This window comes from Microtus pennsylvanicus, chromosome 7, assembly GCF_037038515.1.
Source record: "Microtus pennsylvanicus isolate mMicPen1 chromosome 7, mMicPen1.hap1, whole genome shotgun sequence".
NCBI lineage: Eukaryota > Metazoa > Chordata > Mammalia > Rodentia > Cricetidae > Microtus > Microtus pennsylvanicus.
Window position 1 is genome coordinate 109,022,444 of NC_134585.1, and position 24,764 is coordinate 109,047,207.

General features: G+C 43.7%; 2 protein-coding genes across 4 annotated transcripts in view; one reads left to right on the forward strand and one right to left on the reverse strand.

Moving 5' to 3' along the window:
* The first annotated feature begins 7,253 nt into the window (after positions 1-7,253).
* On the forward strand, positions 7,254-16,210 carry Ddx20 (DEAD-box helicase 20). The gene is made up of 11 exons (XM_075981695.1): positions 7,254-7,597; positions 7,940-8,034; positions 10,253-10,421; positions 10,975-11,089; positions 11,202-11,344; positions 11,484-11,622; positions 11,708-11,766; positions 13,350-13,432; positions 13,751-13,856; positions 13,962-14,063; positions 14,734-16,210. Exons 1-11 carry the CDS (start codon positions 7,297-7,299, stop codon positions 15,900-15,902), a joined length of 2,481 nt encoding a protein of 826 aa, XP_075837810.1. The 5' UTR covers positions 7,254-7,296; the 3' UTR covers positions 15,903-16,210.
* A 5,085-nt stretch (positions 16,211-21,295) lies between these two features.
* Positions 21,296-24,764, reverse strand: part of Kcnd3 (potassium voltage-gated channel subfamily D member 3) — a 222,343-nt gene continuing 218,874 nt past the window's right edge. For all 3 annotated transcript variants that reach the window (XM_075981696.1, XM_075981698.1, XM_075981697.1), the window contains one exon: positions 21,296-24,675. In XM_075981696.1, the coding sequence (XP_075837811.1) occupies positions 24,474-24,675 (202 nt within the window). In that variant the 3' untranslated portion in view covers positions 21,296-24,473. The remainder of the gene's footprint in view (positions 24,676-24,764) is intronic.

Genomic DNA, 24,764 nt, shown 5'->3' on the forward strand with positions numbered 1-24,764 from the left:
ACTCCTTGCGTGGAGCACACTGTGGGGATTTTCACTCTGAGCACTCTTGGTCACAAATCTATTAGAGTTCTAGTAACCTTAGGTCTGCTTGGAGAAGAGCCTGCCCTTTTCCCTCGGTCCCCGACGACATTCCCGAGACTACTGGAGGGCTGGGCATGTTTTACCTGGCTGCTGAGGACTTCTCTCCGCTCGTGGTTGTCTATGAGCCATCACTGGGCACAGGCCTCTGAAGTCCATTCCTTCTACTGGAAGCCATCCTTGGCCCAGACTGTTCTGTTCTGCCCAGTCACTTCCTTTCAGGTAATTTCAGGGCTCCCGTAAATCTTAGGAAGAGCCTTCAGGAAAGAGGCTCCCGGATATCGTTATGTGGACTTGGAATGATGTCATCTCAGTTGTCTACCTCCCTTTTTACAAAATAGTTTTAACTAAAATAGAATTATGTCACTTCCCCCTTCCCTTTTTATCCTCTAGCCCCTCCCAAGTCCCTTCCCTCAAGCTCCTTCCACACCTCCTACTCTTAAATTGATAGCCTGTTTTTATTATTGTTAGACACTCACACATGTGTATACACACACACACATATGCACAAATACATTAAATACAAGTTGCTGAGCCTGTTTTTATTGTTTGTGAGTATATGGCTTCAGGGCTGACCACTTTGTGTTGGATTCCCAGTAAAGGGGCTCATCCCTGGAAGAGGCTAATTCTCCCTCTCTCAGCAGTTCTTTTTCTAGGGATGGGACCCATAAGATAGCCCCAGTTCTGTGTTAGCATGTCTGTTGATACTGGCGGATTGTCTGGTCTTGTTTATGCAGCCATTTCTAGGAGAGACTGTTTCAGAGCAGACTTCCTGACATGCTGGTTCTTACGATCTTTTTGTTTCCTCTTCCATGATGTTCCCCAAGCCGTAGATGCAGGAGCTGTGCTGTATGGGTTTCCACTGGGGCTGGGTGGATCCACTGATCTCTACATTGTGTTCAGCTGTGTTTTCCACCATGGACTCCATTTGCTGCCAAGAGAAGCTTCCTCCTCCTCTTTTGTTTTTTTGAGACAGGGTTTCTCTGTGTAGCTCTGACCACCCTGGAATTCCCTCTCAAGACCACACTGGCCTTGAACTTAGAGATCCACCTACCTCTGCCTTTGGAGTGTGGGGATTAAAGGTGTGAGCCACCACTGTCTGGCTAAGAGAAGTTTCTTTGATGAGGAGTGGTAGCTACCCTTACCTGCAAGTTTAAGAATACTATTTAAAATGTAATTGGGAGTTAGGCTGGTCTAACAAAGTGGCAGCAACAGATTCTCGTCTATGATCCATGACCGCATCAGTCCCAGGAAGCTGGGCTAGGTTTCTGACATGGGGTGTGATTTTGCTGCTGTTGAGTGCTGTTAGCTACCACCAATGTGAGAGCCACTCTTGTGCCTCTATGGATATTTTGCCGTAATACTACTGTGCTTCATAGGCATTGCAGCTGGTTACGTGTCTCGCCTTCTTTATCTGTGAAATGGAGAAGGCAGTATCCATCTCATGTGATGTGATTTCCCATAAGAATATGAACTGAGCCCCGTTGTCACCATCACCACACTCATCTCATTCTTCACTATCACAACCGTCCTCCATCATCATCAAGATTAAAGGCAGTGCTATCGCTCTTCTGTTTGCTTTGCTTCTCTGTTCATCTAGAGAGCATCCAAGAAGAACTTTGAGACCCACGTTTATAGGATCCTGTTTTTCCTGTTTTTATTTCTGGAATTGCAGTCCTGAAGCACAGAGCACAGATAGAATACCTGAAGACAAAATCAGTGATCCTTTTAAAGACGTTATCAGTGATTGTTTCCAGACATGTATTTACTCTGTGGCCCAGGCTGGTACTATGTATCCCCTAGGTTGGCCTTAAACTTATGCTCATCCCCCAGCCTCAGCTTCTCAAGCACTGGACTAAACAGCACAAACTGCCTTATCCAGCTGCATTAACTGATTTAATGCCAGTTAACCTTTTTATTGTTTTTAAAAACTACATTCAAAATGTCTTCTGAAAATGCCTAACAAATATCAAAACGGACAAAGTGAGTACTTGAATCCTCTCCTCCCATTTCATAAGGGCAAATGCCTTTATTAATATAGTATGAATTCTTTTGGCTATTTTTCATTATACATTTAAAAATCAGAATACTGGATATTCTGTAATGGTAGAATAAAAAGTTGAGTATGCATGTGTATGGTGTGGGTATGTGCACATGACAGCATGCATGTGTGTGGTGTGGGTATGTGCACATGACAGCATGCATGTGTGTGGTGTGGGTATGTGCACATGACAGCATGCATGTGTATGGTGTGGGTATGTGCACATGACAGCATGCATGTGTATGGTGTGGGTATGTGCACATGACAGCATGCATGTGTGTGGTGTGGGTATGTGCACATGACAGCATGCATGTATATGGTGTGGGTATGTGCACATGACAGCATGCATGTGGAGGTCATAGGGAACTTGCAGGAGTCAGTTCTCTCCCTCCACCATGTGGATCCGTGGCTGGAACTCGAGTGGTCAGGCTTGGAAGCAAGCACCTTTACCTGAGGAGCCATCTTCATAGCGGTAGAAACTTTTTAAAAGTTATGATTTTAAAACCTTGTGGTCAGTACACTTACCAAGTTTAGTATCTTGGTGCTTTTTCTGTGTACAGTTCAAGTGTTAAGTGGAGTTATGTTGATGTGAAACAGGGTCTCCCACACTTGTTTGTCCCCCAAATCCCAAACTCTACATTCACTAAATAACAGCTCTCTCTCGCTCATCTCCCTACTCTGGCTAACAACCATTCTATTTTCTACATCTGTGGTGGGATTCACTCCGCGGGCTCACATAATGGAAGAATACGGTAGTTGTCCTTCTCTGGTTGACTTCTTCACTTGGCATAAGGTCCTTAAGGTTCTTCCATTTTGTAGTGTCTGTCAGAATTGTCTTCCTTTATAATAAGGTTGCTTACTATCCCACTGTAAACCCCACATTTTCTTTATCTTTCCACCTACTTTAGAAAAGCTTTGGTTTCTCATGATGATATTGTCAGAATCCGGTGCTAGCCTGGACCATAAATTATTTCTCTACCAGACCCCAACATAAACTATCTTTCTCTGGACCAGCGTGAGGAGACGGGAATAAAGACACGACTCATGAGGTTTCATCGGGAGGGAGATTCTCAGCGATTCCTCTTGATATCCCCAAGAATTCCTCTCGTTTATTCTCCAAACTGTCTTTACACCAAAACTTAACTTAGGGGAAATAAATTAGCATTCTGTCTCCTAGGTAACCAGGTGAATGGCGTTTCTTCATGTCCACAACTACCTGTCTGCTCTGTCTGCTGTGTATGCTAGCTGTCACGTAGGCTTGAATTAACATCTCTATCAGGCATCCTCCAAATTACAGAGAAAGAAGCAAAACCACATCCTGACCTTTTGTTAGGTAGTGACGGCCTGTCTGGCAGGAGACGTGACTGCTTCGGATATTCACCATGGCCCGAGAACTTGGCTGTCACACCATGTAGAAATATGGGCCTACATGGTATAAACATGAACAGGCAAACATCTCAAAAAAGGAAAGGACATGTAATGATCAGTATTAGCTGTCATCCTGACAGGATCTGGGATAACCTGAGGGTGTGCCTTTGAGCCCTGGGTGATGACCCTTTAGGTGAACTGCTGTGGGAAGACCCATCTTACTGTGGGTGGGACCATTCTCTGTTGAAATAGGAGCAGCAGGGCTGTGCCCCGCCACCCAGTTTGGAGAGAAAAAACTGCGCCCATGTTCCCAAAATATTGTTTATAAATGTTCTTTTACATTTAAAGGGGGATATGATATAGATATAAATAATTTACATTGGTATGGACTTTAAGGTCAATTTTGTTATATGTATATGTATTTCTGATATTGATTAAGTTATTGTGATTGTGTAGTTCATTTAAAATGTAATGTATAATTAGAAAATACAGGTTGCTAACGGATAATCATCGATGATAGTAAAGCTTGTAGTCATGTTAGTTAGATTTTCTAGATATATAGAGATATATTTCAGATAGGCATTCTTCATATCTCTCAAAGGCTGCAGAATATGGCATTTAAAATATTTTAATAACTTAGGACTTTTCATGACAATGAGACATGTCTGCTCCTGGCGGCATCAATCTACTTCGAGAGGAAGATGGGCATCGAAGAGGATCCTTATGGAGTTTGATAGCCATTTGGGCAAGAAACTGCTCTTGCCTGGACTGTTGCATAAAATGGACACAGAGAACCCGCAGAGAGAGGACTGCTAAACTTGCCTAAAGGTGAGACGGTCTTTTGGGGTTCATGACTCATGAAAGAGTCTGCAAGACATTCTGCAGGACACAGCAGATAGTGACTGAACTGTCTTTAAAATTTCCTGCTTCATGGAAACGTCTGCTGGATACTATGGGCCTGAAGGCTAAAGATGGATGCCCCAACGGTACAGAGGAACTTTGGGTGACTGTACAGGCAGCGAGATGTCTCTGTCATTTCTAGAGCTTTGGATTTCTTGTTTGCTTAGTTAATATTATATCCTTCTGGAGTCTTTGATGGAGTTGAAGAATGGTTAGTTATAGTTATAGTTTTCCTTAGTTATGATAAAAGATAAAATAAATATTGTAACTGTAATTCTTGCTTGATAACTGTTTTGTTATATGTAATCTTACTATGTTAAAATGAAAGCCTTTCTTTTTTGTTTAAACAGAAAAAGGGGAAATGATGGGGGAGAGTCTTCTGGCTTGTGTTAATTTCATTGGTTAAATAAAGAGACTGCCTTGGCCCTTTAATAGGACATAAAATTAGGTAGGCGGAGTAAACAGAACAGAATGCTGGGAGAAAGAAGCTGAGTCAAGGAGACACAGACGCAGGTTAAGATCTTCCCTGGTAAGACACCTCGTGGTGTTACAGGGATATTAGAAATGGGTTAGGTCAATATGTAAGAGCTAGCCAATAAGAGGCTGGAACTAATGGGCCAGGCAGTGTTTAAAAGAATACAGTTTCCTTGTAATTATTTCGGGTATAAAGCTAGCCGGGTGGCGGGAAGCAGCCCACTGCTCCTATTACTACAATTCTCTGGGCAGGGTTCCTGGCATGCATAAAGTGGAGAAAGTTGCTTCTCACTAGCAAGCATTCATTGCTCCCTGTTTCTTGAACGCGATGTACCCTGGCCAGCTGCTTCAAGCTCCTTCTGCCTTGAGGTTCCCAGCATAATGGACTGTATCTCAAACTGCAGTCCAGAAAAACAAAAGAAAACCCTTTTTCCTTAAGTTGCTTTTGTTCAAGTATTTTGTCACAGGAACAGGAGAAGAAACTAGGAAAGGAAGGAAGAAGTGAGGAATGAGTCACTCTTGACTGGAAGTGCGCTTAAATAATAAAGGGTTTGTAAGCAAAGTTGCTGTTTCAACCCTTGGGAAACAGAAAAGCAGACAAAGGAAGCCATTTCAATGCCTGTGGGGTACATGGTCTGCACAGAGAAGATTCTGGACGGGGAAGCTAGTAGGGAAGGTTGCAATAGTTAGGACAACCAAAAGATCCAGAGTAGAAATAAATTAAAAAGGAGTGGAAGAGGTATTTGGAGACATTATCTGCCAGTAAATTGTTAGAAAAAAAAGAATCCTCCTCAGGAGGCAGAGGCAGGCGGTTCTCTGTGAGTTCGAGGCCAGCCTGGTCTACAAGAACTAGTTCCAGAATAGGCTCCAAAGCTACAGAGAAACCCTCTCTTGAAAAACCAAATAATAAAAAAGGAATTCTCAGATTTGTAATTTGTGGATTAATGGATGAAAGATGTGGGCAACTAAGAGGAAGCCTGCGATCTTTAATTCCACATTGGTTCCTTATTAACTGTGATCCTTAGTCCCTTATTAGTTCCTCTTCTTTCGTATGGATAGTAGGTTCTTGCTTCGTGTTTTGTAAATTAGTAAGCAGACAGCATCCATCTTCCGAACCTCTTCTAGTGAAATTTCCTTGCCAAAGATATTTCTACACAATTGGGATGTGGGGACATCAGTGCATGTATGGAAAAAAAGACCAGAATTAACTTAAGGACAAATGAGATTTGTGATAAGTCTTGTCAACTTGAGATTTAGAATTGGCTAGGAGACAAAACTGCGCAGGTCTGTGTGAACATTTCGAGAGAGGAAGGTAATATTGTTTAATGTGTCAGATTTTTTTTTCCTACCAGGCCAAAAGAGAACAAGTCAGAATAGGTTCGTTCCCGTCTTCAGGGTAAGTGAGGGAGACAACAAACATTTTGGGTAGTTGTATCATGAAGAGTGACCACGTGTGGTGTGGCACACACCTGTCATATCTCAGTATTTGGGAAGCTGAGGCAGGAGGATTTTGAGGACAGCCTGAGCTGCATAGGAAGACTTTGTCTTAAAAGCAAAACAACAGTAACAACAACAACAACAACAACAAAACCCAACCAACTAAGCTACTCAAACCAAAGTCAAACAAGGGGGTAGTGATAAGAATAATGGGAAAGGCCAGGAGTAGACAGGATGGTGGTGACTCACGATTTCAAGAAAGCCCTCTTAAACAGGTGTCATGTGGGCGGGTCTAGAGGAAGGAGAAGTGGTGTGCTAGTTGCCCACCCGAGATCAGCGAGGGCACACAAAAGATGAGTTGAACCCGAGACGTCTGTTGGCCTAGACTTTCGAGAGAGTGCCCAAGCAGAGCCTGGGAACTGGCCGTCCAGTTAGGCTCCCGTCCCGCGCCCGCACTGTGCTAGTGGGCTGGGGCACCGAGGCGACAGGGCTGCCTAGCGTGGTAAATCCCGTCTGGCTGGGTTCGGGGGCGCTGTCTGGGCGCACTGAGGGGCAAGGCGAAAGGGTGCGAGAGCGAAGACTTCGGCGTGGCCACGGGCGAACGAGACCCGCGCGGCTCAGCCGAGACCGAGACCGACGCGCGGGCTGCGTCACAAAGCGCGCCGTGGGCGCCCGATTCGGGAGCAGAGCCGCGGGAGGCGGGCGGTGCCCACCGCGGGCACGCGACGCCCTCTGCAGGCCGCAGGCGGCAACACGGGTAGCTTCATCTTCTTCCGCTCTTCCCGCCTCTTCCCCCGGCTACATCCCCCCCCCCCCCCCCCCCCCGCACCCCACCCAACTCCAGAGCGTCAGCCTCCGACTTCCGTTCGTCCTCTCCACTTCCAGGCCAAGTGTGTCCGTGTCTTCTCCAGGATACTGACAATAAAGTTTTTTCTCTTCTCGCTCCCAGGAGCCCCGCCTCAACTCTAACTATCGCGAGATCTGGAGGCGAGGCTACCATGGCGGCGGCATTTGAAGCCCCGGCGGCCCTGGCAACCGCGAAGTCAGCTATGGCGGCGGATTGTGTGGCCGTGCCTGTCCCGGCTGCGGAGCCAACCCCCAGCTCCCCGTGGAGCTTGCGGACCGCTCACGACATCGGCGGTCCGCGGACGCGTACAGGGGACGTGGTGCTGGCGGAGCCGGCGGATTTCGAGTCGTTGCTGCTGTCGCGGCCCGTGCTGGAGGGGCTGCGGGCTGCCGGCTTCGAGAGGCCGTCTCCCGTGCAGCTCAAGGCCATCCCGCTGGGGCGCTGCGGGCTCGGTGAGGACCGGGGTCAGCCGGGGGAGCTCCGGGGAGGCACCGTGGCGGGGCTCGGCGAGGCTCTGGGCGCGCGATGGAGTTTGAAGATGGTTAAGACTTTGTAGCATCGAGTTCACGTTGGAGACGGTCATCGGTAGAGAGATTCGGGGACCAAGGGGCTGGAGAAATGGCTCTGGCCGAGTCAGGGATCAAGCACGCTATGTGCGCGTTTGAGAGTCAACTAAAAGTACTGGTGACACCTAGGTGGTCTTAGGAGAGAGCCCGGTCATTCTCTGATCTCATATTAATCTCTAGTTTCTTCAGTGAATCTAGCTAATGATAAGTATTTTGTTTCTTCCTCAGATTTAATTGTTCAAGCCAAGTCTGGCACTGGGAAAACTTGTGTATTCTCCACCATTGCTCTAGACTCTCTTATTCTTGAAAACTATAGTACTCAGGTGAGTTTAATACAGAGGATCCAGAGGGGGTGGGTAGGCACGTGGACTCTAGCTAGACTTAGGAAAAACTACTGACTCCACACAGATGATGAGTTTGATGAATGAAGCCAAACCATTTGAAAATTACAGAAGTAAACTAGATGGTAATAAGATCGTTGAGTTGTGGCCAAGAATATCATTATTAGTTTTTTTTTTAAGATTTATTTATTTATTATGTATACAACATTCTGCCCGCACGCCAGAGGAGGGTGTCAGATCTCAGTACAGACGGTTGTGAGCCACCATGTGGTTTCTGGGAATTGAACTCAGGACCTCTGGAAGAGCAGCCAGTGCTCTTATCCTCTGAGCCATCTCTCCAGCCCTCATTATTAGTTTTTTAAACTTGGAATTTTCTATAATAACTTCTTGAACATTTGTCAACTAAAATCATTACGCAATTAAAAACTTTCACTTGATAAACTGGGGTTAGACCTGGAAGGTAAAAGTTTTGGTTTATTTAATATGCTATGGCAAATTTTGTGTGGTTGTGCTTTTTTTTTTTTTGAGACAGGGTTTCTCTTTGTAGCCTTGGCTGACCTAGAACCTGCTGTGTGGACAGGTTGGCCTCGAACTCACAAGAGATTTGCCCGTCTCTGTCTCCCAGTTCCTAGGATTAAAGGTGTATGCCATCACCGCCAGGCTTCAGGTGGTTCTTTTTTCTTTCTTCTCTAAAAATGTTATGATTGCTCTGTCTGCAAGTACACTTGCAAGCCAGAGGAGGGCATCAGATCCCATTATAGATAATGGTGAGCCACCATGTGGTTGCCTCTAGGACACACCCCTACCCCTGCCCAGTGGTTCTTAAAGTCTTTTGTGTGCGTGTATTGATCTCCCAATTTTCCAATTTTAGGTTGTTTTGGATTGGTTTTAAGATTGTCCCATGGTCAGCCGGGTGGTGGTGGTGCACACCTTTAATCCCAGCACTCGGGAGACAGAGGCAGGCGGATCTCTATGAGTTTGAGGCCAGCCTGGTCTACAAGAGCTAGTTCCAGGACAGGCTCCCAAGCTACAGAGAAACCCTGCTTCAAAAAACAAAACAAAACAAAAAAAAGATTGTCCTACTCAAATTAGTAGGAAATTTGGGTTTGGGAGATCATTCTTCAAAAAGATTTGTTCAGCCAGTATTACATATAAATACTACATTAGGCACTGGGAATTAAACAGTCAATTGGATATAATCCTCCCACCATCTTCTGGAGTGTAGTAGTTGTGGTTGACTTTATTTCAAGTTCAAGAAGTGGCTGCCGGGCTGGAGAGATGGCTCAGTGGTTAAGAGCACTGGCTGTTCTTCCAAAGGTCCAGAGTTCAATTCCAGCAACCACATAGTGGCTCACAACCATCTGTAATGAGATCTGGTGCTCTCTTCTGGCCTGCAGGCATACATGCAGACAGAATACTGAGAACATTGTATACATAATAAATAAATAAATAAATAAATAAATAAATAAATATTTTTTAAAAAAGTGACTGCCATGAAGATGAATCTTTAAAAGTGCTGTTTTGTTTTGTTTTGTTTTTTTAAACCCAGAATCCTTGTATTTGTCATCTAGGAACCTCTTTGAGTTCTGTAAGTTCTGTATCCACCAAATTCTAGGAGATATTGAATATTCTTCTTAAGGACAGTGGCTAGTCTATTTGTAAATTAGGGTGTATTTGAGAGTTTTGACTTGAGATACTTGGCAGCAGACCAAATTCTAAACCTAGGTTTTGTTTTGTTTTTGTTTTTGTTTTTTGTTTTTGGTTCATTTGAGACAGGGTTTCTCTGTAGCTTTGGCACCTGACCTAGAATTAGCTCTTGTAGACCAGGCTGGCCTCGAACTCACAGAGATCAGTCTACCTCTGCCTCCCGAGTGCTGGGATTAAAGGTGTGCGCTACCACTGCCTGGCACTATTGAATTTTTTTTAAAAGAATACTTTTTATTACTTGTTATTACAAATATATGTTTCTTGTTTATATGAAGAGTGCCAGGAGAGCAATTCTTTCACAACTTTTATGTTTTCTCCCATACAGTAGGTTCTTAATAATTAATTGAATAAATAAGTGGATTGCTGGTTTTTTGTTGTTTTTTTTTGGTCTTGAAGCATCTCTTTTAAAATGAAAAGTAGCACAGCATGCAATGAATGTATCAGTCGTGTGTTCCTCTGGCTTGTTAAAGTAATATTTTACAATTTGTTTTAGATTTTGATATTGGCTCCTACAAGAGAAATTGCTGTTCAGATACATTCTGTTATCACAGCCATTGGAATAAAAATGGAAGGGTTAGAATGTCACGTCTTTATTGGAGGGACCCCGTTATCGCAAGACAAAACCAGACTTAAAAAGTGTCATATTGCTGTTGGCTCTCCTGGTAAGTTGTTAATATCTGTCGGTAGCTGAAGTTCTTGAGGAGTGGAGCATTTACTGTGACCATAGTTAAACGGGAGTCTTTGATGATGGCAATAATTACTTTCACTGGAAATGAAGAGCGTTAGACCAGTGAGACGCATGGCCGGATTATCAACAGAATCTGTTCATCTCCGTCCTGAAGCGTGTTTGAGAATACGTGGGACAGGCTTCTGACATATGACGTGACTTAGTCATGGATTGAGACTTTTGTTGTTTTCTCTGGTGATTTGCTCATAAATCACTAAATGTAGAATTCAGTGCCTTTGCATTCAAGTCTTGATAACAGTGATGTTCGTTTTCCATATTTATTAGGAATGAGAAGTGAGAGGGGGGTAAAGAATGGATTCAGGCAAGATGAGAATTTAAGAGTACTAAGATTGTGAGTTAGTATGTGAATGCACACTGAGGAAATTCTTCAGTGTAACTGTGGATAAATACTGTAAAGCATTCTTGAGGTTTGAACAGATTTGATATGTCATGAATATTTCAGGTTTTGTTGTTTTCCTGGCATATAGGTAGAATTAAACAGCTCATAGAACTTGACTACCTGAATCCGGGCAGTATCCGTCTCTTTATTCTTGATGAAGCAGATAAGCTTTTAGAAGAAGGCAGTTTCCAGGAGCAAATAAAGTAAGAGAACTAACTTGATTATAAAAATGTTGTGTCTAAATGTGTCTTTAACTTTTCCAGGTAGTGTTTGCTGTCTGCATAGTTTTCATTGTCTATGTTTTGTATTTTACAGTTGGATTTACTCTTCTTTACCTGCTAGTAAACAGATGTTGGCAGTATCTGCTACTTATCCTGAATTTTTGGCTAATGCTTTGACAAGGTATATGAGAGATCCCACATTTGTAAGGTTGAATCCCAGTGATCCAAGCCTCATAGGTATGTATAGGTTTCAGTTAGTGCTAGTCTGTGACATTGTGGGGCTTCCCTTGTCTGATTGACTGTGACTGCGTCATAGTTGCCATTGGAAGTCACCAGATGTGCTTGTTTTAACTGAGGACTTTTGACTTCTTCGTAGGTTTGAAGCAGTACTACCACGTGGTCAATTCTTACCCTTTGGCTCATAAGATTTTTGAGGAAAAGAGTCAGCATTTACAGGAACTTTTTAGTAGAATCCCATTTAATCAAGCCTTGGTGTTTTCTAATTTGCACAGCAGGTAATAACTTAATCCAGGGAATTTTAAAAAACAAAGAATAGGCATGAGGCAATAATTGAAAGTTGTAAATCTTTTTCTTTTGTAGAGCTCAGCATTTGGCTGATATCCTTTCTTCTAAAGGTTTTCCTACGGAATGCATTTCAGGCAAGTCCAGCTTTGTCTTTGTTTAATGTGTTGCCTTGAAGCCTTCCACATCAAGGGAGAAAAAGATCACTTCTTGAATTGTTTCACGAGTGCGAGACTGCACTCATAATAAAGGAAATTTGGGCTTATTCTAAATTGGAATTTGATAATCAGTCTCCTGGAATTTTTTAAATTAAATTAAATTTTTTTAAAGGAATAACTTGGTCTGTAGTAACGATTTAGAAAATCGGTGATCAGAGATACTTAAATTCTCTTAAATACTTTAATAATCCATTATTAAAATGCTAAAATTTAAGCAGGGTGTGATTTTGCATTTACTCTAGAGGCTGGAGTGGAAAGGTCATGGGCCTGAGGCCGTATTTGACTATGTTAACTTTAAGACCAGTGTGGGTGGCATAGCAAGACCCTGTCATAGAAAAGCATGCTAAGTAAGACTAGCTGAGTTATCTTCTCTGCTGCCCTACCTTGGCCTTTCATATGCCTGGTAAGTACTCTCCTTTGGAGCTATACCTCCAGCTGTTGAATTGACTTTAATGGGCGATGGAAGGCAGAAGTCACTCACTTCATCCACAGAGTTAATTGCTGGATTAGTAGGAAAGACTTAAAAGAAATTTTTGATTTTTATCTTCAGTTTTGTATGTAGTATAATTCTTATTAGCTGGAACATACTCAGTATGAGGTACTAGAGAGATTAATTTCTTAGTAGGCTGATAGTTGAACCCTGGGTCACATTCAAAACCAGATTTGTGGGCTGTAGAAAGAACTCAGTGTTAAAAGCACTTCCTGTGCAATCATGTGCACAGATCTTTGGAACCCAGCACCCACATATCAAACCAGGTGGGTGTTTTTGCTCCTAGGTATCTGATGCCCTCTCCTGGACTCTGAATGTATAGGCACATGCAACTGTATACAGTCAGACACATAGACACAGGCATATAGAGACTCTTAAAACAAGATTTATTTCCTTTTTTAAAAAGATTTATTTATTCATTATGTATACAGTGTTCTGTCTGCATGTGTGCCTGCAGGCCAGAAGAGGGCACTAGATCTTATTACAGTTGACTGTGAGCCACTATATGGTTGCTGGGAATTGAACTCGGGACCTCTGGAAGAGCAGGCAGTGCTCTTAAGCGCTGAGCCATCTCTCCGGCCCCCTTAAAACAAGATTTGTAAACAGTTGGTAAGAACTTTTTTCCTAAGAACTATTTGTTAGACTTAGTAATATTACCATTTAAAATTGATTCTTGAATTTCAAATTGATTGCCTAAAGCATATTTTGAAAATACTGAGTTTAGATTTTAGCACTCATATTTGTAAACAGGATACAATTAACTTGGTTATTTCTTTTAAAACATTACGATTGAGAATTATGATCCTTGCTTATCGTGGATTTGATACTTAAGCTAATGTATCTTAGCTTAAGTTTTTGTTGCTGTTTTTGAAATGGGATCTTGTGGGGTCTAGGCTGGCCTTGAACTCTGGCTTTTTTCCCCAACCTCTGAGTACTAGGATGACAGATGGCAGCTGTGTGCTGTCAGACCTGACATGCTTAGGTGTTAAGAATTTTTTTTGGGTCTTTCTAGGTAACATGAACCAGAATCAGCGCCTTGATGCTATGGCTAAACTGAAGCAGTTTCATTGCAGAGTCCTCATTTCTACAGATTTGGTAAGGCTCCTGCTAGGTTTGGCTGATTGTTCATCTTGGAGTGTGATGTTATTAGATTGCTGTCCTATTTCATACATCTAGCAGGTGCCAGAGATATAAATTATCTTTCCAGTTCTGGGGAAAGTACTTTCTTAAAAATAACTTTAATGTTTGATTTAAAATTATTTTTAAAATGGTTTAGGCCTACTTAGTCATTGGAAAAAGATTTTTTTCCTCTCAATGCTAAATATTTGCCTGTTTTAAATCTGACTTTTGGTTATACCAGAAGAGCATACACTGGTAGCCATGCTATAATTATTACAAACAATTGTCTTCAAGACTTCCCGTGGGATTGATGCTGAGAAGGTGAATCTGGTAGTAAATCTGGATGTGCCGTTAGACTGGGAGACATACATGCATCGGATTGGCAGAGCTGGCCGCTTTGGTAAGGAAAAAAGAAGTTGAGTGCTTTCACAAAAAGTCTGATATGAAAGGTACTTGGACTGCTGCTTCTGTGGAAATGAGTTTCTATGTTACTCCATACTCTTAGGTACCTTGGGACTGACAGTGACCTACTGCTCTAGGGGGGAAGAAGAAAACATGATGATGAAAATTGCCCAGAAATGTAACATCAACCTTCTCCCTTTACCAGGTGTGTGCATTTCCTTTGGACATTCTTTTGTTTGTTTTTAATTAGTTAATTTATTTTGAGACAGAGTCTCTTTGTAGTTCTTTCTGTCCTGAAACTCACTATGTAGACCAGGTTGGACTGCTTGCCTCTGCGTCTGAATTGCTAGGATTAAAGTTGTGTGCCTGGGGTTAAAATCATGCACCACCATGCCTGGCTTCCTTGTGAATCAAAAGTTTTGATGTTTTTACAGTTGTAGTGATGGTAGGCTTATAAAAATAATAGCACATAGTCTACTGTGTGCATGTTAATTCATTTAATTCTCACCACAGGCCTGTGAGTACATGCTGTTTTTAATTTGTTTCTTGTAGATTAGGACATTTGGGCATACTTTAAAATGTAGGTTAAGTAAAAATGTTAATAGCTGATAAGTAGAGAAGGTAAGTAAAGTAACTACTTGGGACATGAGGAGTATTCTACTGTATTAGACCCAAAGCTATAGGCTCTGCAGTTTTATTTTTGAGGCAGTGTTTCACTATGTAGCCCTGTCTGGCCTGATATGTGATGTGTAGACCAGGCTGGCATCTAATTCACAGAGATCCATCTGCCTCTATCCTCAGGGATGCTGGAATTAAAGGTGTGCACCACCATACCTGGGCTGAGAATTTTAATATGTATTCTTCCTTGTATATAGACCCCGTTCCTCCTGGCCTGATGGAAGAATGCTTGGACTGTGATGTAGAGGTCAAAGCTGCACTGCATACACGCAGCGTACCAAGTCTACCTACCCAGACTCCCCAAAAGCAAGTTCAGAAACCAGAGAGAGCCTTCCAGACTCAAAGAATTCCTGGTAACCAAATGTCTTCCCCTAGAAATACTTCTGTGTCTACACTCTCAGCCAAATCAAAGCATAGTAGCAAACAGAAACCTCCTGTGAAAAGCCCCTCAGAGTGTGGGATCATAGAAAAGGCTGCTCCACCGGAAGAGTTGGGCTGTAACACACAACCGGAAGAGCAAGTGAAGAGTTCTGATCAGACCGTCGCTGCTGAGGACTTCTCTAGTAGCAGCCAGCAGCAGGCCAAAGAAGCCTCATCTGGGCCCCTCCCCAAAATCCCTTGTCTCTCTTCCTTCAAAGTTCATCAGCCATGTACTTTGACTTTTGCGGAACTGGTAGAGGATTACGAGCACTACATTAAAGAGGGGTTAGAGAAGCCTGTGGAAATTATCCGGCACTACACGGGGCCTGGGGCTCAGACTGGGAATCCTCACAATGGTTTTGTGCGAAATTGCATCTCTGAAGATAGAGCACAGATCCTGGCGAGTAGTAGCCAGTCTGGGGACTCAGAGAGTGAGAACGATTCTTGCAGCTCAAGGACTTCTTCCCAGAGCAAGGGCACTAAGTCGTATTTGGAAGGCTCTTCTGACACTCAGTTGAAAGACTCCGAATGCACACCTGTGGGCGGACCGCTCCCTTTGGAACAGGTTGTGAGTGGAAATGATGCCCCAAGTCAAGTGGAGTGTCAGGAGTCTCCTGAAACCCCAGTGAAGGCAAGGCATAAAGAAGGAGCTAGCCAGGGATCTAAGCAGAGTCGGAGAAATCCACCACGGCGCTCCTCTTACCGAGCCCAGACAGAACCCCAGGAGGAGGCTTGGTATGACTGTCAGAGGGAAACAGATGCGAGTTTCTCCGATACCTACCAGGATTATGAGGAGTACTGGAGGGCATATTACAGGGCGTGGCAAGAATATTACGCTGTTGCTTCCCACTCGTACTATTGGAATGCTCAGAGACATCCCAGTTGGATGGCTGCCTACCAGATGAATACCGTGTATCTCCAAGAAATGATGCGCAGTAACCAGTGATGACCATAGACTGTCAGCAGTAACGGATGTGCACTCTTCACCTGGAGTAAGTGGGGGATGGTGGCATTTTGGAGGAACTTGAGAGGACTTTGAGGCTTTCTACTGGGGCACAGCTATTTTTCAGATTATTTTGACTTGGTCCAGGAATATTCTTTTTTTTCCAATTTCATCAGATTTGCAAGAGAATTTTTAGAACTTGGATTCAAAGACCCCCAAGGTGCCACTTCATGTAGGCTGTTCCCAAAAGAAACCTTTTAAAAGGTGATGTATATGGCACTCCTTAAATAAAAATAGTTAAAATTTGAATATAATGTTTTTCTGTGGAGTTCCTTACAAAAGGATTGCACTACATTTCTGTATTACTGTATTCTCATGGGAATCTGATCATGTAGATCTTTGAGGTGTAGGCAGGAAGGAATGTTTCAGTGCCCTCTGCTTCCCGTGGTAGTTTCCGCTAGCTGTGAAAACAGATTTAGGTCAATGTTGTGGATGCTTTCTGTTCATCCTCCTGAAGAAGCTGAAGGCTGCCCACATCTCACTGTGTTAAGTAGGGCAGTGTCATCTGTGGCTACCTTCTGCTCACGGGGCAGCTTATCCTCAGTGTTTCTTGGGTTCTAAATGAATCTCTTAGAAGCCATGGATAGGCCGACCCAGGAAAATTTCTCATTCCGTAAGTGGGATTGTGAACGAAATTGCAAAGGACTCGTAGGCCCTCTTAAGTGCATTTACGCAGCCCAGGTTGAGACTTGCTGTGAGTTGCATAGATGGGACCTACTAGTTCTGCGGGTAGGCTAATGGAAAGGCCTAGCTCTTAGTGCTCAGTGTGTGATAGAAGACAAGTCCATTCTGTTCTGACTCTTTCCATACTATGTTCTATTCTCCTTAATCTGCGCCAAAGAACTTTTTTCCTTGAATGCTAGGATCTAAGAGGAGCTATCATTTTTCCGAGCTCTCTAAGTTATGATTAGGAAAGTTATAGCACTTAGAGGCTAAGCATTCTTTTTATCACTAAACTTGGGGTCGGGGATCTTGTTGTGAACTGGATTTAGGTGAGAGAATCCCTTATGTATTGAGAAATTACTTTAAAATAGCAAAGTTCTTCTCTGTGTACATACTTAGCAGTGTAGACCCTTTATTCTAATGTTGTCAGCAAACACACAGCCATTGTCATTTCGTGTGAAACGTCCCTAGCATTTAGTCTTAAAGCGTTCAGCTTGGATTTCTGTGATTTGGCATGGTCAGTCTTATACCGAAAAATCAATACTATACATGTATTGTGAAGTTAGATGAAATAATTTAGCAAACCTAGGTTAGGTTCAATATATTACTAAGTTGTAGAGATTTTAATTACACACTTAAATAAGATCCTGTCAGTACTATGTAATTGAACTCACCTCTTTCTACCCTCCCCCGCCACAACAGAGCCAACTTCATTGTTTGTCATTGCTAGGGGATTAATTAGAATACTGCTGCATCTTAATTAGGGATGAGGCTACCCATTAGTCTTGAAATTAATTGTATTCTCTCCAGGTTTGTTTTGTGTTTGCCTTTTTTTTTTTTTGGATACAGAATTCCTTTAGTTAGTCAGGATTCATATGCATTCTTAAGTCATCCAGAGCAGGTTTCCTTAGGGTCTCTGTAAATGTTGAACACTGAATGCCCGAGTCAAGCTTCACAGGGTGGAGAGAGAGCTGATGGAAAACAAAACAAAAACACTCCCAAATCCAATAGCAAGGATATGAATTAAAACTTGAGAAACTTGGGGCACTTTGAAAGCGAGCATATGTATCTTCATGAGGCGCTGAAGGACTTTGTATCCATGGGCTGGAACTGGGGAAGTTGGAGCTGTTTCCATTCCAGGTAGTGGTAGTGCAGAGGTGAAAGTGGAAGGACATCTGCCACCCCCTGTGCGTGGCTTGCTGTGTGTATGTGTGGGGGACAGTAGTCTTTTATCCTGTCACTTGGATTATTTTAATAAAATGCTGATTGGCCAGTAGCCAGGCAGGAGGTATAGATGGGGTGGTGAGAACAAGAGAACTTTGGGAAGAAGAAAGAGCCAGTCTGCAGTTGTGACAGAGGAAGCCAGACACAGGGAGCAAGATGAGAATGCCTTGCTAATAAAAGGTACCATGCCACGTGGCTAATATAGACAAGAATAATGGGCTAATTTAAGGTGTAAGAATTAGTTAATAAGAAGCCTGAGCTAATAGGCCAACAAGTTTATGATTAATGTAGACCTCTGTATGTTTCTGTGTGGCTGCAGAACCAGGTGAGACAGAAACCTCTGTCAACAGCTGGGAACAAAACTTCGGTCTTGTGCTTTTAACCACTGAGCCATCTCTCCAACCCTCCGCTTTGGATAATTCTAATAATGCAAATTACTTCTTTATAAGAGCATGTGTCTTTAAGGTAAATATCAGTCCCAGAACACCAAAGTAATTGAAGAATGATTGTACTGTGGGTCATGACGAAGAGAAGGAATGATTCAGAACAGAAATTTTTGAGGGCTTTTCCCATTTCCCTTGAAATATAAAATAATTTACATTTTTTCATGGCTATTGTTGACATGCCCATCACAAAGATCTTGTCTTAAGGCAGAATGCGTTTGTTTGTTTTGTATCTTTTGAACAAGTGCATATGTACGACTTGACATTTAGTGCTTTAAAAGTTTTATTAGGAGCTGGGCATAGTTGGACACACCTTTAATCCCAACACTCAGGATGCAGGTGCAGGTGGGTCTCTGAGTTCGAGGCCAGCCTGGTCTAACAGAACTACATAGTGAGAAAACAATTTTATTACATTTTTTTTTGTGTGTACTCCTGCATGTCATGGTACGTGGGTGGAGGTCAGAAGATAACAGGAGTCAGTTCTCTCCTTTTACGTTGTAAATCTGGGAATCAAAGCTCAGCATCAAACCTGCAAAGGCGTCACACATTGTTTAGTAATGAAAAAGAAAACTGAATGCAGGCGGAGTTGGAGTGCAGGTACTTTGCAGTTTTCGCCTGGATTATTTGAGCTGTGGGTCTTTAGTGACACCTAGTGGGCAGAGAGGATGTGAGCAGCAGTGCTTACGGTGGATTCCGCACTTGACCTGGACTTGAGAACATACTGTGTATGCTTCCCTTTCTTTTACTGTTTTCAGTGGTTGGGATCTGGTGGTTTTGGAGAATGAGAAGGATTTAAATCTGTGCTGTTGCACGTCAGACCATGAAAATGCTTCTCTCACACGAACAGAATTGTTAAGGTTAGATCTTAAGGGGTACTTAATCCTGCCCACACCCCCTTTAAAGTCAAGAAAGGAACTGAAAGGAAGAAGTAAAAAGTGACAGATGTGAAGTCACAATATGTGACAAACCTAGCTGTGCTCCTCTTGCCTGTCGAGACTTTTCTTCTCTATAGCATTTACTGTTGAGTGTGTGTGTGTCACGCACGTATGTGGTTTGTTTCAGACCTTGGTCTCGGTGGAGCAGATATCAGAGGAGGCCTCAGTAGAACCAATGTTGATGTATAAAGACAGATTTTTGTTTAGTAATTGGCCCTTAAGAGAGCGATAGACAAATTCAATCCAGTGATCCACTGTTAGAACAGAACCTGCCTAGCGCATGTAGACAGGCAAGCTCCGGGAAGCAGTGGAATTGCTTATGAAGAAGGAGACGGGGCAGGTTAGACAAGGCCTTTCCCCGTAAGATTATGTCATTGCTCTAGCAGGATAGAAAGCTTCCTGATGGAAGGCTGTGGTTTTGGAAGAGAAAGAACTGGTTTCAAAAGAAACTGCCCCACTCCAAGGCTTGTGGCACATAGTTTGTTTAATCCAGATTGGATACATCAGGTACAGCCGTGGCACAGGACTCGATACTGTAAATGATATACATGTTATAACATATGCACTACGATTTCAAAAGAAGACAAGAAACTTAAGAGCTTTTTCTTCCCCCACAGAAAGTTTTCACATTTGTCTTCCTGCAGTTTTGTACAGTATATTTCTTTGCCATTGTGATGTTGTTAAGCAAAGCCCAGTAATTATACGAAAATAGAAAAGAACACACTTGATGTTGCTCACGAGAACATTAATGGGAGCTCATGACCTCTAAGGAAAACATTGGAATGTCTGGTTATCAAAAATATACCACCCCTCCCACCTCCCTGGCTTGTAAAATAGTCCCTTGGTCCAAGGAGTCCCCCAGGACTTGGGTCAGGGCCCTGCACTGGCCAGTGTGTCATCAGCCAGCATAGTCTAAGTAACCTGCTAAGAGAAATGGCATCCCCACATTGGATGAGAAAACACAGAATATCCTGAATAAAAAACAAGACCCATAAGGAACCCCTTTAAAAAGCCATTTCCTTTTTCAAAGCCACTTTGCCTTGGTTCTGATGCTTTTCATGATGCTGTTTGGGCTCCATGTGTCATGGGTCACAACACTGTTTTTCCTTTGTCCCATTTTAAAGCTTTGCAAGTGATGAGAATTCATTAGGAAATTAGAGGAAAAAATAAAAGTCTCATGTTCCTTGTACGATGGTTACCATGCCAACTAGCATGAAAGGGAAGCTATTACTCCCAGTGAATGGTATTGGGATCCTTCTGCCTTACTTAGTTACCTAGTAGTTGAAGTGAGGGAGCCTGAATCACTAGAATCCATTAATAATTTCAAATCTAATGCTAGCTCAATTTCAATCACTACTGCTATTTTTAAAAAGACAAGGAAAACGATCTAGGCATATAAAGCTCCCAGGTACTTTTCCAACCTGCATTCTGATAAGAAAATGACTTGATCCCGAACTGCAGGGAAGAGAAGCCAACTGTATAACATCCTCAGCAGTTCTGTATGTGGCTTTTGTGAACCACGGATCATTTGCTGTCCCCATTAACATCCGATCAAATGATGTGGTCGTAGACTAATAATGTTCAGTTGTTAAGAATATCTACTGGTCTTTTGAAAGGGGTTCTGTACAATTAGTCCTGAGCTTGAGACTACTTAGGAAAAATGGGCATTAGGAAGAAATAATGGTCTGTTTCAGGAGGTCCTGCTACTTCAGGAATGGCTCCCCTAATCATCACCCTTGAAACCCAGCTTTTCAAACTATGAGCAAACCTTAGAGCCATGGAGTGGGATATAGAAGACACCCCCAGGACATGATGCCTGAGTCCTGGATCATCATCATTCTGCCACGGACTTGCCATGAAACCTAGGAGGAGTCATTCAGTTTTGTGTCCATTTCTTTCTCTGAAATCAAGGATTTCCTAGGTTGACTACCTTCACAGATGCGGCGAGAAGTGTTGGGAAGGTGTGCTTTGAAAGGTCATTGTCCAAGCCTCCTCTTCATTGAGAAAATCGAGCATTTGCTTGAAAAATCTCGGACTTCCCTTTTCACCTGTTTCTTATAGACCTGAACACCTGTGGCTTGCTCTACCCAAGAAACGGTCGCTTTGATGTCTATAATTTGTATTAGTATAGTCAAGTGTTGACATTTACACAGGAGTGTCTCTATTTGTGTTATGGCATCTTTGAACCTTCCTCAACATATCAACTCTGTGAGGCAAAGGGTGTGTTAAAACAACAACAACAACAAAAACCCAAAACAAAAGCACATTAGACTAGTGGCCAAGGGTCTTGTGCTCTGGTCCCTAGTCTATCCTTAAATGACTACTTTATCTTAAGTGAGTCAAGTTCTCTGGGCGTCAGCTTTTTACACTGTAAAATGAATTAGCGATTGTTTAATCTTCCCTAGGTCTGGTGTACCCAATATTACATTTTCCAAGGTATTCCCATTTATGATTTGAATGTAGTCTTAGGCTTTTTATGTTTGTCTTTTTGATACCCTCTCCCCTAGTGCTAAGCAGGATTGAATAGAGTGGTGGTTTGGGGAATTTTCGGTTTTTCTAACATGGTTTGTGCACCAGAAAGCTATTGGTCTCTAGAAGATTCTGATAATTCTGGTTCTTTGCTTACTAGCTGGTGAGCCAGACTTACTAAACTGATTCAGCACACTTTTGCCCTTGTACTTGATCACAAATACCTTTTAGGAGGTACATGGCTGTGAGCTGTTTTCCTGGGTTGATACCTTTGAACACTGGTGAGCTGGGTCCCTTACTCCCTGCCAAGACTGCAATGGGGGAAGGAAAATGAAGGTGGTCTAATGATTTTTTTTGTGGGGGAGCAGGGGGAACTGGCATGATAGGGGCTTTGGAAATGAAATAGAAGCAACACAAACATTCAAGTCAATTCGCTCAAGTCAATAAAAATGGAATTTTGGGGGACACAGTTTTTAAAATATATTTTTTTCATGAGAACCATAACGTGCTATGTTGGTGCACTGTCCAAGTGACGAGGAGATCCTTGGTTGAGTTGTCATCCCTAAGCCCTGCAATGACTTGCTCTTAAATAGAACAGTGGCTTGCATGTGGAAACATCAGTGTTCCTTTTAAACTGTATCCTTATCCCACTCGGATGTTGCGTGCACCTAGACATTCCTTTGTCCCATGGTCCATTCACTCAAAATGAAGATCCCTTTTTAGTTCTTTGTGTATCTGCCAAAACTGGGTCCAGCTTGGCTCTCTGGCTTGGCTGGTGGAATTACTGGATTGCGAGGATAGCTCCATTCCATGATAAGGGGAGATCCTGAGGCGGGATCTAGAGAAAGGACTGGCAGGAGCCACTGAAGATGGGACGGGGAGACGGAGATGGAGAGAAGGGCACTTTTCTTCCGCCTTTCTGACCACTTTCTTGTTTGGTACCACCTCAAAACACCCGGACTCCTCTGTGTACAGGGTCACTGGAGGTGAAGCCATAGAAGCCCCCCGGGTGTTTTCAGACCCTTGGCTAGTAAAACTCATCTCGACAGCTGTACTGGGCAGAGAGAGTTTTGACTTGCTAATGAACAGCTCATCTGTGAACTGTAGAATGGACAAGAAGTTCCTAAGCAGCTCACGTGTCTCAGATCCCAGGCTTCAGAGATCGCAGGAAAATAGTTGGGGTTGGGAGGGCAGGAAGGGGCCCTTGTCACTAACCCGAGGCTCACCTGCTCCACTCTAAGAGGTGAAAATGATTAGGGAGATTCCAGAAATACTGTTCCCAGGCCCACTACCATGTAAATAACTTGAGCAAACATATTTTCGACATTTTCAAGAAGTAATCCCCACTCTCTTATGGAGGTCATCAGTGTTCCCACTTGGGCTGTCTTCAGAGATGATGCCCGAAGACGACTCGGACCTCAGGGCCTCTCAGACCAGGAAAGAGTCATCTGGAGCCTCTTGCTTTCTTGCTTTGAAACATCCCTCAGGAGGCACATACGCTTACCCTTTATGCCCTTCATATAGGCACTGCCTCAGGCGGTAAGTCCATCGTCCTTACTTGAGGATGCTTGCGGAGCCTCTCGGCAGCTTGCATGGGCTTTTCGGTGAACCCTAAAGGAGGGCACGTACCTACGTAACAAGGTGCCCTGGAGCTCTGGCAGCTGGGAGCCTTGGTGCTTCTGTCTTCACCAGGGTATAGCAGAAACGACTGCTTTCTGAAGTTGCTGTTTCCGTTTTCAAGACCCAGTGTGATACACGTGACCATAACCCCCACCCCCTGCCCCCAAATTGCAAAGACAAGTGGTTCCAACCACAAGGGAAGCACCTCTGTTCATAAGGTAGACTTACCTCTCCCTTCAGCTCCCCCCCACTTGGCTTCCTTTCCTTTCCGTATTTGCATTTGCTCGGCCTGACTCCCAGGCGCAGGTCTGCAGTACTTGGCAGTGACAGAGAAGGCTTTACTGTCCACGGTGAGACAGATGGTTGGACACAGAAACAGCCAAGGTGAAGCAGATAGGTACAGAGACAAAGGAGACGGACGGACGGAGCAGAAGGGTTGCTGTGTGGTTGCTGGACAGCTCTGTGCAGGTCGGCTGGGCAGTGAAGGCCCAGCAAAGGTGACCTCACTCCTCCTGGGACTGGGGAGGGAACTCAGCAATAACTGACTTTGAGCCTCTAAAAGCTTTTGCTATAAAAGGAGAAAAATAAAAACCAACCTCACAAAATGCATCGTTTTGGTTTAAAGGTGTTGGGTCCATGGAGAAAAACATTTCACAAAAATCCATTGATTTTGTTTTCCACCTTTTCCCATGAATAAATATTATCCATTAAGATCCTTGAAAAAGGTGCTGAGTACACAGTGTTATATTTTCTTCCTGTTTGCATGTGACGACTCGGCCTCTGGGCCGCCCTTGGTCTTGTGTTTTCCTCACTGGGGTCTTCAGAAACAACTGTTATTTGGTCTGAGGTGCCCCTACCAGGCCCTGTCCAGGCAAGCGGCCTACACCCCCTAATGGCCTATTCCCTACCCACCCCCTCCCTTCCTCAGGCCCCAGCAAGATGTGATGTCACAGGGCTATGCCATGTCCACACCAGCAGCGGGAGCCTCAGGTCCCCTTTGCTGCTTCCTTTCCCTTCCACGCACAAGTATCGGTGCTAGGGGTGTAACGGGGCAGGCAGAAATAGTGGGAAACGGGGAGGGAGTGGTCTCAGTGACCACCCACTAACATGCCAGCCCCCTTTACTCCCCACTAACCCCTCGGGCCCTCTGTCCGGTGTTTTTACAAGGCAGAGACCTTGACAACGTTGCTGGCTATGGAAGGAATGTTCGTGTTGGGTCCTGGGCTGGCAGGAGGGGGCCGACTTTCTCCCTCTGGGGTTAGAGCCGGGGGCGTGGGGATGCTGATGATGGCCGTGGTAATCTGGGATGTTTTGCAGTTTGGTCTCAGTCCATCGTCTGCTTTCAAATTAAGGCTGGAACGACTGGGATAGAAAAGAGGGAGTTGGTGGTGGTTCCTGCTAGGGGGCGCCCCAAATCTTCCTTGACCCCCTGCATTGTTTTTGCTCTGTGC